The sequence below is a fragment of the Carassius carassius genome, chromosome 25 (genome assembly GCF_963082965.1).
Source record: "Carassius carassius chromosome 25, fCarCar2.1, whole genome shotgun sequence".
Lineage (NCBI taxonomy): Eukaryota > Metazoa > Chordata > Actinopteri > Cypriniformes > Cyprinidae > Carassius > Carassius carassius.
In genome coordinates, this window is record NC_081779.1 from 30,986,211 (window position 1) to 30,997,993 (window position 11,783).

Sequence of the window (11,783 nt, forward strand, 5' to 3'; positions counted from 1 at the left end):
TTCTCCACATTTAGGGAGGAGACAACTCCTGGTTGTATGGTGTGTTGACAACAACCCGCTCCTTAACAACAGTAAGACAAATGAGCTCATTGTGGACTTCAGGAAAAAGGAAGGAAGCACACATGACCCCATCCACAGGATGGTTGAAAAGGTCTCCAGCTTCAAGTTCCTGGGAACTACCATCTCGGAGGACCTGTCCTGTCAGGACACCCCCCCACCCCAGACCCCAAGTGTTCATAGTTCTGCTTATAGTGTACATAGACTTATCACACAATCCAGCTGTCCGTAGTACACCTATTTGTCTATCAAACAGAGACATAATTCAAAAGCTTGGCGAAAGAGATGGGTTTTTAATCTAGATTTAAACCAAGAGGGCGTGTCAGAACATTATCAGGAAGGCTATTCCAGAGCTTGGGAGCCAAATGCGAAAAAAGCTCTACCTCTTTTAGTGGACTTTGCCATCCTAAGAACTACAAGTCCAGTCCTTTTTGCGACCTTTAGGAGTGTGATGGATTGTAGCGTGGTAGAAGGCTAGTAAGGTACACAGGAGCTAAACCATTTAGGGCCTTACAGGCAAGCAGTAATAATTTGTAACTGATATGGAACATAGATAGCCAATGCAGAGACTGTAAAATTGGGGTAATGGGGGGGGGGGGGGGGGGGGTGGTAATAGAGGACCTAGGATGGATCCTTGCGGCACTCCATATTTTCCCAGAGATAAATGAGATGACTACCCATTTAAATTAACAAATGGTAGCGAGCAGACTGGTAGGGTCTAAATAGTTTTAAGCCTGCCCTTGAATATCTGTAGTTTTGGAATCAATCTGAGCTCAGAGGTGCCAAATGCAGCACTAAGACAAAGTAAAACTACCAAGGAGATGAATCTAATCTGAGGAGCACAAACCCAGATTGTTTAAACTAGACAAGAAGAGCAGAAGCAAGAACAAGGTTGTGCATTTATTGAAAGTCAGCAATAGGGTTTCCAACCCCCATTTATTGAAGTCCAGCTAGAGTCTTCTGTCGCCCTTGAACAATTACAGGACCGAGTGAGGCCTTGCCTTCCCACTGAACGCCTATTGAAAAAGGCAAATACCCAAGTCAAGTAGAGCACATGAAGTGTCAGAAGAAATCTTAAAGCAGCTACCTACCCCCAATAGGAGCATCACTTCCCCCTTCAGGACCACATGTTGAGTCACAGCAAGCACAGACCTGGTGGTTCCCATCAGCAGCAAGCCACCTGCAACAAGAAAGGAAAATCAGACATGGCAGCTTCATCGTGTTCTTAAGCAGCATGAACATACCCATTGGAAAAGGAACAGGATTTGTGGAGAGCGTCACTGGGTGCAGAAGCAAGAGTGGCCTTCACGGTACACGTTATGTAGATCTGCAAGAGACACCGGTAAGGGTTCACAAAACCAGAGCAGATGGGAAGAGGACTCAGATTCATTCAATATAGTACGTACAGAAGGACTGGATCCTCCCTGGAACATGAAAGCCTCCAGCTGGAACCGGATTTTGTCTTCCTGGGTCTGAAGCAAGAAGTGGGAGCTGGAAGCCGTAGCCTTGGCATCCACAAGGCACCTGATAAAGAGTGGGTGAAAAGGGGTTTACAGCCAGTTGCCCGCATCAATGTTTGTGGTTAACGCTGTAGTAGGGGTTTGTAGATCGAACCAGTTCCTAGCCAGAGCACAAAAGACTGTGGGCAACATTAGCCATTAGAGTGCGCACAAGTCCACACTTAAACAACCAAAAACGGAAATGCCAAGCTACGCTTCAGACAAATTTTAAATCTCACATACCATTTACAGTAGGATGAACATTGGGACAGTCATTCTCAGCAATGCCAAAAGCACTTACCAAGAAGAGCTAAACCTATGGTCACTTGACTCAACCTAATTCTCAGGAATCGAGTGCTCACTGAACAAACTTAAACCGTTCTAGAGAAGTGACAGGACTTTACCCATGATTTTCAATGAGGGAATATCTCGGAACAGAAGTCACATCAGGTACTTGTGTGGCCACACAGTGGTCCACAAACACACGCAGGGGGACGTGGTTGTACACCTTCACAGATGCCTCAATATTAATAATGTCACCCAAGTAGTACACATTTGAAGGTCTCCGATTGGCCCAGTCATCTGCAAGAGGAAAGAACGGTTTAGGCACAGCCTCATTTCACAAGGCTTAAGATCTAAAGAAACTACACAAACCCAGCATGAGGTTCATGGAGAACACCAAGACGTCTTCGGCAACCTCCGTTGAAGCATAAGGAACCCAAGTTGGCCTCAAAGCATTACTGCTCACATTATGGAGCCTGTAGTTAAAGGAGATACCAAATCAACCGTTTTCCGGTTACAACACAAGAAACACTGCTTGAAAACATCCAGTCAGTCACTTACCTTTGATAATGGCATTGAATGCCAACAACTGCACCCTCAGTACGAGTAATCGGCGTGCCAGCAAATGCCACAGGGGTGTAGGTAAGAGCAAAGGTGTAGACTAGCTCATCCTCAGTCATCTGTAAGAGACGGAAGTGGTTACCAAATGGGTTCTGTTCAACTAAAAAATAAGGTTCAAGAAGGGTGTTTCTAGCAGCCATAGAACATCAGTTCCCAAAAGCAGCTTTTAGTTATCAGGTTTTAGAAACTGAAAGGTTCTGTGGAGGTTTAATATTCAACTAAGACTAATGAAGAACCCTTGTTTTTTATTGGTTAATTCAGTAAGACGTAACCGTTCTTACCATCAGCACACTATTGCAGTCCTGTAGTGCATATTCAAAGATGAGCACCCCAGAGGCAGAGTCGTCACCAACAACAGGACAGCCTCCCATAGACAAACCAGATGGCTGGATCAGTTGACCGTTGCTAAACATATCCTTCCTCACCTCCACATGAACACGGCTCTCACTGCATTGAACAGCCACACTACTGGGAGTCACAGGTTGCCTCAACTGGAAGTTCACCGCCAACTCACGTTGCACCTCTGGAATGATGGGAAACTTCCAGTCCAAAGGCTTGACTGGACCCTGCAACAGCTGCTTCTCCTGAAGACCAAGAGGGTCTTGCGCAAATTTTCTGTAGTCGAGACTCGGAAGCGGAGAAGCCTTTTGGAAAGGATTCAAGAACCCTTGAGAAGAAAGATCAGGAACTCTGGAAGCTGGAGCTGATTGCGACTTTGTGCTGCTGGGACTTTGACGGTGTTTCAAACTTCCCAAGGCACTCTTCAGGTCAAGCGCCACAATCACAACCAACACTAACACGCCTTGCAAGAACCCCATTCTAACAAACTTTGGCACAATGCTACAATGCACATCAGTGTTGGCTTTGCTATTTAGTAGAGCTTTGAATTAAGGTGGCTCCTCCCCTTTCAGCTTAATTGATTAACTTTGATTCTCCTCTGGGCTTGTAGAGTTTATTCATCCCAAATTTAGAAAAGTCAAGAACATCACTACCCAATAGAAAGCTAAGAACGTTTTATCTGTTTAATACAGATAAAACAGAGGTGATGATTTTTGCCCCAGACAACATTACCCTTAAGATTAGGCAGGTCCTTGGGTGTCTATCATCATCTGACTGCAGTGACATGAGAAATCTGGGTGTCATTTTTGACAGATCGATGTGTTTTAACTGTCATGTTAAGTTTGTGGTTCGTACCTGTTTTTTTCCACCTCAGGAACATTGCTAAGTTTAGATCTAATGTTTTAAAAAAAAGAGAGGGAGATGCTTGTTTATCGTTTTATTTCTAGGACCAGCAGGAGATCACACATTACTCCTGTGCTGAAGGGCCTTCATTGGCTTCCTGTTGGATATTAAATTATTACATTTAAATTAAATTTATGCATTTAGCAGACGCTTTTATCCAAAACAACTTACAGTGCATTCAGGCTATCAATTTTTACATATCATGTGTTCATGTGGATAAAGAGTGCATTTTAAAATTCTGGTCATTACTTTCAGAGCCTTGCATGGTCAAGCACCCTCTTACATCCAGGATCTATTGCATATACATACTCCATGTCGGTCTTTGAGGTCTTCAGGCCAAGATCTTTTAATTGTTCCCAGAACACATCTTAAGACAAGAGGTGACCGTGCTTTCTGTGTTGTGGCTCCAAGGCTCTGGAACTCGCTCCCTTTAGCTCTGAAAACTATGAGTTCTGTGGAATCTTTTATAAAACACTAAAAGACTCATCTTTTTGGACAAGCTTTTAATTAACAATATTATTTGTTTGTTATTGAAGTTTTATTGTTTGTTATTGAAGTTTTATGAAGTTTTATTATAAATGGAATTTATAATTTATATAATTTATATTTGTACAGTTGTTATTTTATTTTATTGTCTATTTTTATATTACTGTGCAGCACTTTATGAACCTTCCTTGTCCATGAAAGGTGCCATACAAATAAACTTTACTTACTTACTAAACTTTACTACACGTGAATCTGAGACTTTAATCTTCATTTGCTCACTAGTTTATAAGAAACACAAAATTTTGTCCATTATAGATAGTTAATGGCATCTAAAGAATTCATAAATTATTGATTAACAATCATAAATATTAATTAATAATTTTTGGTTTAGTTTTAGTGTAGTCACTATGTGTAATGGTAACATCATGTATACCTAAATATAAATGAGTAAAAAGGAAAACATTAGTAAATTGGCAAAATGGTGGGACTAAGCAGCCCGGAAGTCACCTGTAATTGTTCAGGTACAACAAGTGGGATAAAACATTATCATCCTTTTTTTTTTTTTTACTGTGAATTTTTACTTCAGTGCATGTCAATCCTTGTAATGTGTGGAGAATTCATAGTGAGAGATATTCATCAGTATTTTGCCAACAATTTATTTTTAGAAAGATTGAGGAACTAGAAATATTTTAGATGTATTCAGTCTCCACATCTAACAGTGACTGAAACTTTTTAGATGTTCTGAGACAGCACTGTGATTCTCTTAAAATCCATCCATCTTTACAATTTATTCCAGAAATACATTTTGATGCATCCACAAAACCATCACATGAAACATGACGCTCTCTTGTGGCTGCTGGGATACATTGGAGATGTAAGTGAAATAAATGAATTATTTACCTAACAAATTATACATTTAGAACAATAAAATGGGTTGATTTGCAGAATAAATTTAATTGTTAACACTTTAAAAGACATAAACAATAATGCCAAAATAACATTTTCTATGTTAGTTTGTCAGTGCTGTCATATCTGTACAATTTAGAACATTTATTTTCTGAATGAAAAATATAGTTGTTTACAATGGGATATAATTTAGCTCTGCTGACAGCTGTAACTTGTTAAATCATCTAAACCAACAACATGTTAGACCCTATTCTATCTAAGCTCCTAAAAGAGCTGGTTCCAGAAGTCATAGATCCTCTTCTGACTATTATTAATTCATCATTGTCATTAGGATATGTATTAAGCCTCTCATCAAAAAACCACAACTAGATCCCAATGAACTAGTTAATTACAGGCCCATCTCGAATTTCTCTAAATGTCGATGTCCTCTAACATCTCTAACATGACATTAAAAAACTAGGAAACAAAACACATAGCCTACCAATTATGAATAGCTGGGAAAATACTACAAGAGTGGCAAATTGCAGTAAACAATTTCAAACAGAAAGAATGAACAAATCATGGAGACATATGAAATCTTGTTTCAAAATGTAACCCTATGAAAAACTTTGCCGTTTATATCTGACAACAGTGTGACGATCACAGTAGTGCCTTTAAACACTAGGATAAAGTCAAGCTATCTAGCAATTTTAGGCTTACTTACCAGGAATGAGACTAGTGTGTGAAATAGTAAGAACAAGCATTTGTGTTGTTAGACTATGTTGTGCTCATTGTCATATATTCACGCAACTACCCAGTGTTAGAGGGGTATGCATATAATATATATATTATTATTAACAATGTTATTTGCAGTGCAATACTGTACGACTGAACAAAATGGTCTGAATCATCATTTTCACTTAAAACAAGTGATTTATTAAAGTTGTGTTTAGAGACACGTACATAAAAAAAATTGTAAACATTTTCGTACTATCAATTTTAAGCGCATATAGTTTATCGTGCTTGCAGATTATATTTTGAAGTTGTGAAGCTAAATCAATAAGTTTATTAGGATGTTTTATGCTTTCTATAGACTTATACTTTATAAATGTAGAAAATATCCGTGTTTTTTGTGTGTAGGCTAGTCAAAATTGGTCAGTCGTGACTCGTATCCAACATGAAGGATCAGTGCATAAAAATGCAACCATGAACATTGTAGCAAGTTCGTTGGAGGAAAGGAAGAGGACAAAGGGGTAGGCTGGACTGCTGACGTATTTATTTAACAAATATAAATGAAACTTCACAAACACCAAATGGTGACTTCTATTCTGACACGTTGGCACAACACTTTCGGTTTACTCTTTCCGGTTTCGGTTTCCGGTTCGGGTCAGCAGTCCGTCTCTCTCTCGCTTGCTTCCGTCTCTCCTGGCGTTTTATACTCTCTCCACGCCAATTACTGGAACAAGAAACAGGTGATGATAATTTCTGCCCAAACCACTCACTTACCGCTTGTCTCCTGATTCTCTCTCCCGCTGCAGACTTCGCTAAACCACACCCCCCCGCTACATACCCCCACCGCCCGACACAGCCCCCCCCCCCCCCCCATTTCTGGAGAGGAAGTCGGCCACCGCCATCTGAACACCCGGCCTGTGGACCACCTTGAACTTAAAAGGCTGAAGAGCTAGAAACCAACAAGTGATCCACGCGTTGGTATCCTTCATGCGGTGGAGCCACTGCAGCGGAGCGTGGTCCGAGGGACAAGCAACTTGTCAACACGCGGCATTGGATACGCGTCGAATTTCGACACAGCATTGACCTTGCGATAATCCACACAGAACCGGACTGAGCCGTCCGCTTTCGGAACTAAAACTATCGGGCTCGCCCAGTTACTGTTGGATTCTTCTATTACCCCCATGTCAAGCATTGCGCCTAATTCAGCCTGAACTACTTCTTTCTTGTGCTCAGGTAAGCGATACGGACGGCTGCGAACTACCATGCCCGGCTCGGTCTCGATATGGTACTGAATCAGGTTAGTACGGCCCGGTAGGGGCGAGAAGACGTCGGCGAACTCTGCCTGTAATTTCGTTAAATCAGTGAGTTGGGACGGCAAGAGGTGATCTCCACCTGGAGCCAGGGCGAGGGATTGTGGTTTGATATTCGCCTCTGGACCGAGATCATCCTCCCCCCCAATCACCATTGCCAACATCACTGATTCTGCCTCATTCCATTTTTTAAGGAGGTTGAGGTGGTAGATCTGACAGGTCCCGTTCCTATCGGTCCGTATTACCTCATAATCGAGATCTCCGACTTGTCGTGCGACCTCAAACGGTCCCTGCCACTTAGCCATTAATTTGGAGCTTGACGTTGGGAGTAATACAAGTACTTTCTCTCCCGGTGCAAATTTGCGTAACCTAGTTCCCCTGTTATACAGCTGGCTCTGGCGGTCCTGGGCTTGTAACAAATTCTCCATTGATAGCCGCCCCAATGTGTGGAGTTTTGTTCTCAAGTCCAGCACATACTGAATTTCGTTTTTGCCCTGAGACGGTCCCTCCTCCCAAGTTTCTCTCAGTACGTCGAGCACCCCCCGGGGCTGGCGTCCATAGAGAAGCTCGAAGGGGGAAAACCCCGTGGAGGCTTGCGGGACCTCTCGCACAGCGAATAACAAGGGCTCTAGCCACCTATCCCAATTTTTGGCGTCTTCCTGAACGAACTTACGGATCATGGATTTAAGAGTGCGATTAAATCGTTCGACCAGGCCGTCGGTTTGTGGGTGATAGACGCTAGTTCGAATCAATTTAATGCCCAACAATCCGTACAGTTCGCGTAGCGTACGTGACATAAACGCCGTGCCCTGATCGGTGAGGATTTCTTTTGGAACCCCCACCTGGGAGTTAAGACGAAACAGGGCATCCGCAACACTTTTAGCGGAAATGTTGCGGAGGGCCACCGCTTCAGGATATCGTGTTGCATAATCCACTATGACCAATACAAAGCGATGTCCTCGTGCCGATCGCTCGAATGACCCGATGAGGTCCATACAAATTCTCTCGAAGGAGACCTGCATTAAGGGAAGAGGGCGCAAAGGCGCTTTTGGGGTGGCCGGTGGGTTCACTAACTGACATTCCGGACAAGACGCGCACCACCTGCACACGTTGTCATGAATGCCCGGCCAAAAGAAACGGGTCATGAGGCGATTTAGTGTTGTTTCCTGTCCCAAATGGCCCGCCATAGGGTTAGAATGAGCCGCATGGAAAAGCATTTCCCTGCGGCTCTTCGGAATTAACAATTGGGTTGTATTCACTTTTGTCCGAGCGTCTTGGGTCACTCGATACAACCGGTCTTTTAAAATGGCAAAATACGGATAGGTGAGCGGGAGGGCAGGTTGGAGAGGTTGGCCATCGATGGAGCGGACCTGGTGAAATGCATGCTTTAATGTCTCATCCTGAGACTGCTCCAGAGGAAAGTCATCACGCTCGGAGAGAATCAGTCTCCCGATTTCGTTCGGTTCCCCTGAAGCAGACCCCAGCGGTCCCAGCTCAGTTTCTCCTACCTGTACCCGCGCGGTATCCTTCTGTGCCTTACTTCCCCAAGAGGCATCCGCACATAACGACCCCAATAAAACCGTAAACGCAGGCCAATTCGTTCCCAAAATTATCAGATGCCGGAGGTGGGGACTAACCGCCACCTCTACACTATGCTTTTGTCCCCGGAATGGAATAATAATTGGGATGACCGTATACTCCACCACATCCCCGTGTACGCACCGCACCTTAACCACGCGGCTTGTATCCAATGCCCCCGGTTGAATCAGGCTTTGATGGATTGAGGTTTGGTTGCATCCTGAATCCACCAAGGCCGGATATGTACCCCCCTTGATACTCACAGGTATTTGGTACTCGCCAGCCTGACCGGGGGTGACCTGTGGGACGCCCGGGACCCGAATCATCGTCCCCACCTCCATCACTTGACACCTGTCCACGAAATGCTCCGGGTCCCCGCAACACCAACAGGCCAGCCCAGACCTACCTGCCGCCCCAGTGGCAGGGAGTGGATTGGAGAATTGGCGCGGAGAGGGCGGAGAAACGGAAGCACTGTCCCCTCCGGCAGGCACAAGGGACTCTTGAAGTGCCCTTGGTGGACACAAGGAGGGCCGGCTGGACGGGACCTAGGGAGAGGGACAGGGTGAGAGAGAGAGGGGGAAGAGAGAGAAGGAGAGAGAGAGTTAGAGGGCACGCCACCATGTGGTCCTCCGCCATGGCCGTCTTCTTGGGCAGCCGAGCGACGAACTGCTCCAGCACCACCAGGTCGATGAGATGCTCCACGTCACCTCCCTCGGCCAGTAGCCACTTGCGGCAGGAGTCCCGGAGCTGTTGGGCCATCGCGAAGGGCCGACCGGCTTCGCCCAAGTCCAGGGACCGGAAGCACTGACGATGTTGCTCGGGCGACCGGCCGACCCGCTGGATGATGGCCCTCTTTAGGTCATCGAAGACCAGGAGGTTCGCCACCGGAAGTTGTTGCGTGGCCACCTGGGCTTCGCCGGAGAGCAGGGGAATGAGGCGCACCGGCCACTGCTCGTGGGGCCAGCCACACGCCTCCGCCGACTTCTGGAACAGCTCCAGGAAGGCCTCCGGATCGTCCTGGGACCCCATCTTGTGTAGCGGTAGGTGCGTGGGCGGCCTCGGCGCGAACCTCCCGATCGATCCAGCTCCGGAACCTCTTGCGGTCCTCCTGCTGGGCCTGGACGATGGCCTGGAAGCGCCTCTCCTGGTCGGTTCTCAGGTCCAGCAGGGCCTGGTGTTGCTTGCGGTGCAGGACCGCGAGGGAAGCGATGATGTCCGCAAGCGGCGTGGAGGACGGGCTTTGCATGGCGGCGGCGGTCCTGCTTCCTTCCCGGGTTTCGGCACCAGTGTAGCAAGTTCGTTGGAGGAAAGGAAGAGGACAAAGGGGTCGGCTGGACTGCTGACATATTCATTTAACAAATATAAATGAAACCTCACAAACACCAAATGGTGACTTCTATTCTGACACGTTGGCACAAAACTTTCGGTTTACTCTTTCCGGTTTCGGTTTCGGTTTCCGGTTCGGGTCAGCAGTCCGTCTCTCTCTCGCTTGCTTCCGTCTCTCCTGGCGTTTTATACTCTCTCCACGCCAATTACTGGAACAAGAAACAGGTGATGATAATTTCTGCCCAAACCACTCACTTACCGCTCGTCTTCTGATTCTCTCTCCCGCTGCAGACTTCGCTAAACCACGCCCCCCCCCCTGCCACAAACATCATTAACTAAAATGAATGAAAGACAATAAACATCAATGTGCATTCACAAAGATAACGTTATTTGAATGTTTAAATGATATAACATGACAGCGAGTTGTTAGAAAAGAAATGTATACTGACATCATTTCGTGATGATTAATGGATTCGATACATTGGTTCTTTAAAACAGTTCATTGACCCAATCTGTACGAAACAATCGGTTCTCGAAAATGAATAGGCCTTTGCATCACTAACATCACTTAATTGTAACATCACCACAAGGAAGATCTGTATACTTCACAAATAGTGCAGAGATGGGAGTCTTTTTATATATTGGGTATCTGAGCATGTGTATATTTAGAAGTCCATTGTTTTAGACCAGTGCAATGTATATGAGTATTGTGGGGTATTGCCCTGGTGACCATGTTTAAAGTCTGAGGTTTATGCTGGGATTTGTAGACCCGACCTAAAAGTCTGTAACATTTGAACGTGGTATTAGTTACACGTTAAATGTTAACACATATTTAGACTATGTTGTAATGGATCAGCCGTTGTTGTGTTATTTTGTGAAATAGCATCAGGATTCAGTTGTGTGTTCTTGAAACCGACAATTATCTTTGTCCTATGAAAAAGTCAAACAGTCCCATCTGCTATCTTCATATTCAGCCTGCCTTCAACATGAGATAATGAACCCATCACTACCCCATTCTGGAGAATGTGTGTTGTGTTAGACAAGGTGCTTCATGACCCGAAGAGGGATGTTTGTTGTGTTCTGTCTTCATCTCATTGAGCGTGACCAGTATTTAGGATGACCAGGAGTATTAGTCAAGTCAAGTTTATTTATATAGCAGGTATTAAACAAAATGGTAATTCAGAGTGCTTTACATTAAATGAAGTAAAATAATCATAAAAATAAAAATAAATAATCTCAACAGTAAAACAAGGAATTTAAAAAACAACTTTTAAAACGATTTAAAAAATTTATTTAAAATGAACTAAAACAGTTAAGAATAGAAAATGGTTATATATAAAATACTATGCAGCCAGTTCAGACGTTGCACGATGCTCATTCAGTAAATGTACAGCAAAACAGAAAAAAAGACTCTGTCTCCAGAATCACACCAAGATTCTTGACTTGTTTTTAGTTGTTTGACCCCTGGAGTCAAGGTATGCATTCGCCTTGAGAAATTAATCTTCTTTGTCAGATGCAGTGACTTCAGTACGTTTGAAATGTCATGTTTGTAAGGTGAAGGTAGATAACGTACAATGTCAACTGTTCGAATAATTAACAATTTAATCAAATTAACTGACAATATTTTAAATGTATTGTTTTAAATAAAGAATATAACAAGGTCTTTGAAATGTCTAAACGATACATGATATGGATAGTAAATATATTTTTAACATAAAATATATAAAATACAATTACAGCTGTTGGATATTTAGGTGATTATTGT

General features: G+C 44.0%; 1 protein-coding gene across 1 annotated transcript; it reads right to left on the reverse strand.

Annotated features, from left to right (window-relative positions):
• Window positions 1–944: 944 nt before the first annotated feature.
• LOC132104558 (zona pellucida sperm-binding protein 3-like) lies at window positions 945–3,308 on the reverse strand. Its single transcript, XM_059510119.1, has 8 exons — window positions 2,741–3,308; window positions 2,400–2,518; window positions 2,211–2,314; window positions 1,961–2,138; window positions 1,464–1,581; window positions 1,302–1,384; window positions 1,149–1,237; window positions 945–1,073 (listed from the first exon to the last, which is right to left on the reverse strand). The coding sequence occupies exons 1-8, from the start codon at window positions 3,275–3,277 to the stop codon at window positions 994–996; spliced, it is 1,308 nt and encodes a 435-aa protein (XP_059366102.1). The 5' UTR covers window positions 3,278–3,308; the 3' UTR covers window positions 945–993.
• Window positions 3,309–11,783: the final 8,475 nt, after the last annotated feature.

Bases quoted from the DNA above. Each gene is read 5' to 3' on its own strand.
- LOC132104558 (XM_059510119.1), bottom strand. From the start codon at position 3,277: ATGGGGTTCTTGCAAGGCGTGTTAGTGTTGGTTGTGATTGTGGCGCTT. The intron at 1,238-1,301 runs GTATGTTCATGC...TTCTTGTTGCAG, and splicing joins TCCTGTTCCTTTTCCAATGG to GTGGCTTGCTGCTGATGGGA. The intron at 1,074-1,148 runs GTAGGTAGCTGC...CTTTTTCAATAG, and splicing joins AAGTGATGCTCCTATTGGGG to GCGTTCAGTGGGAAGGCAAG.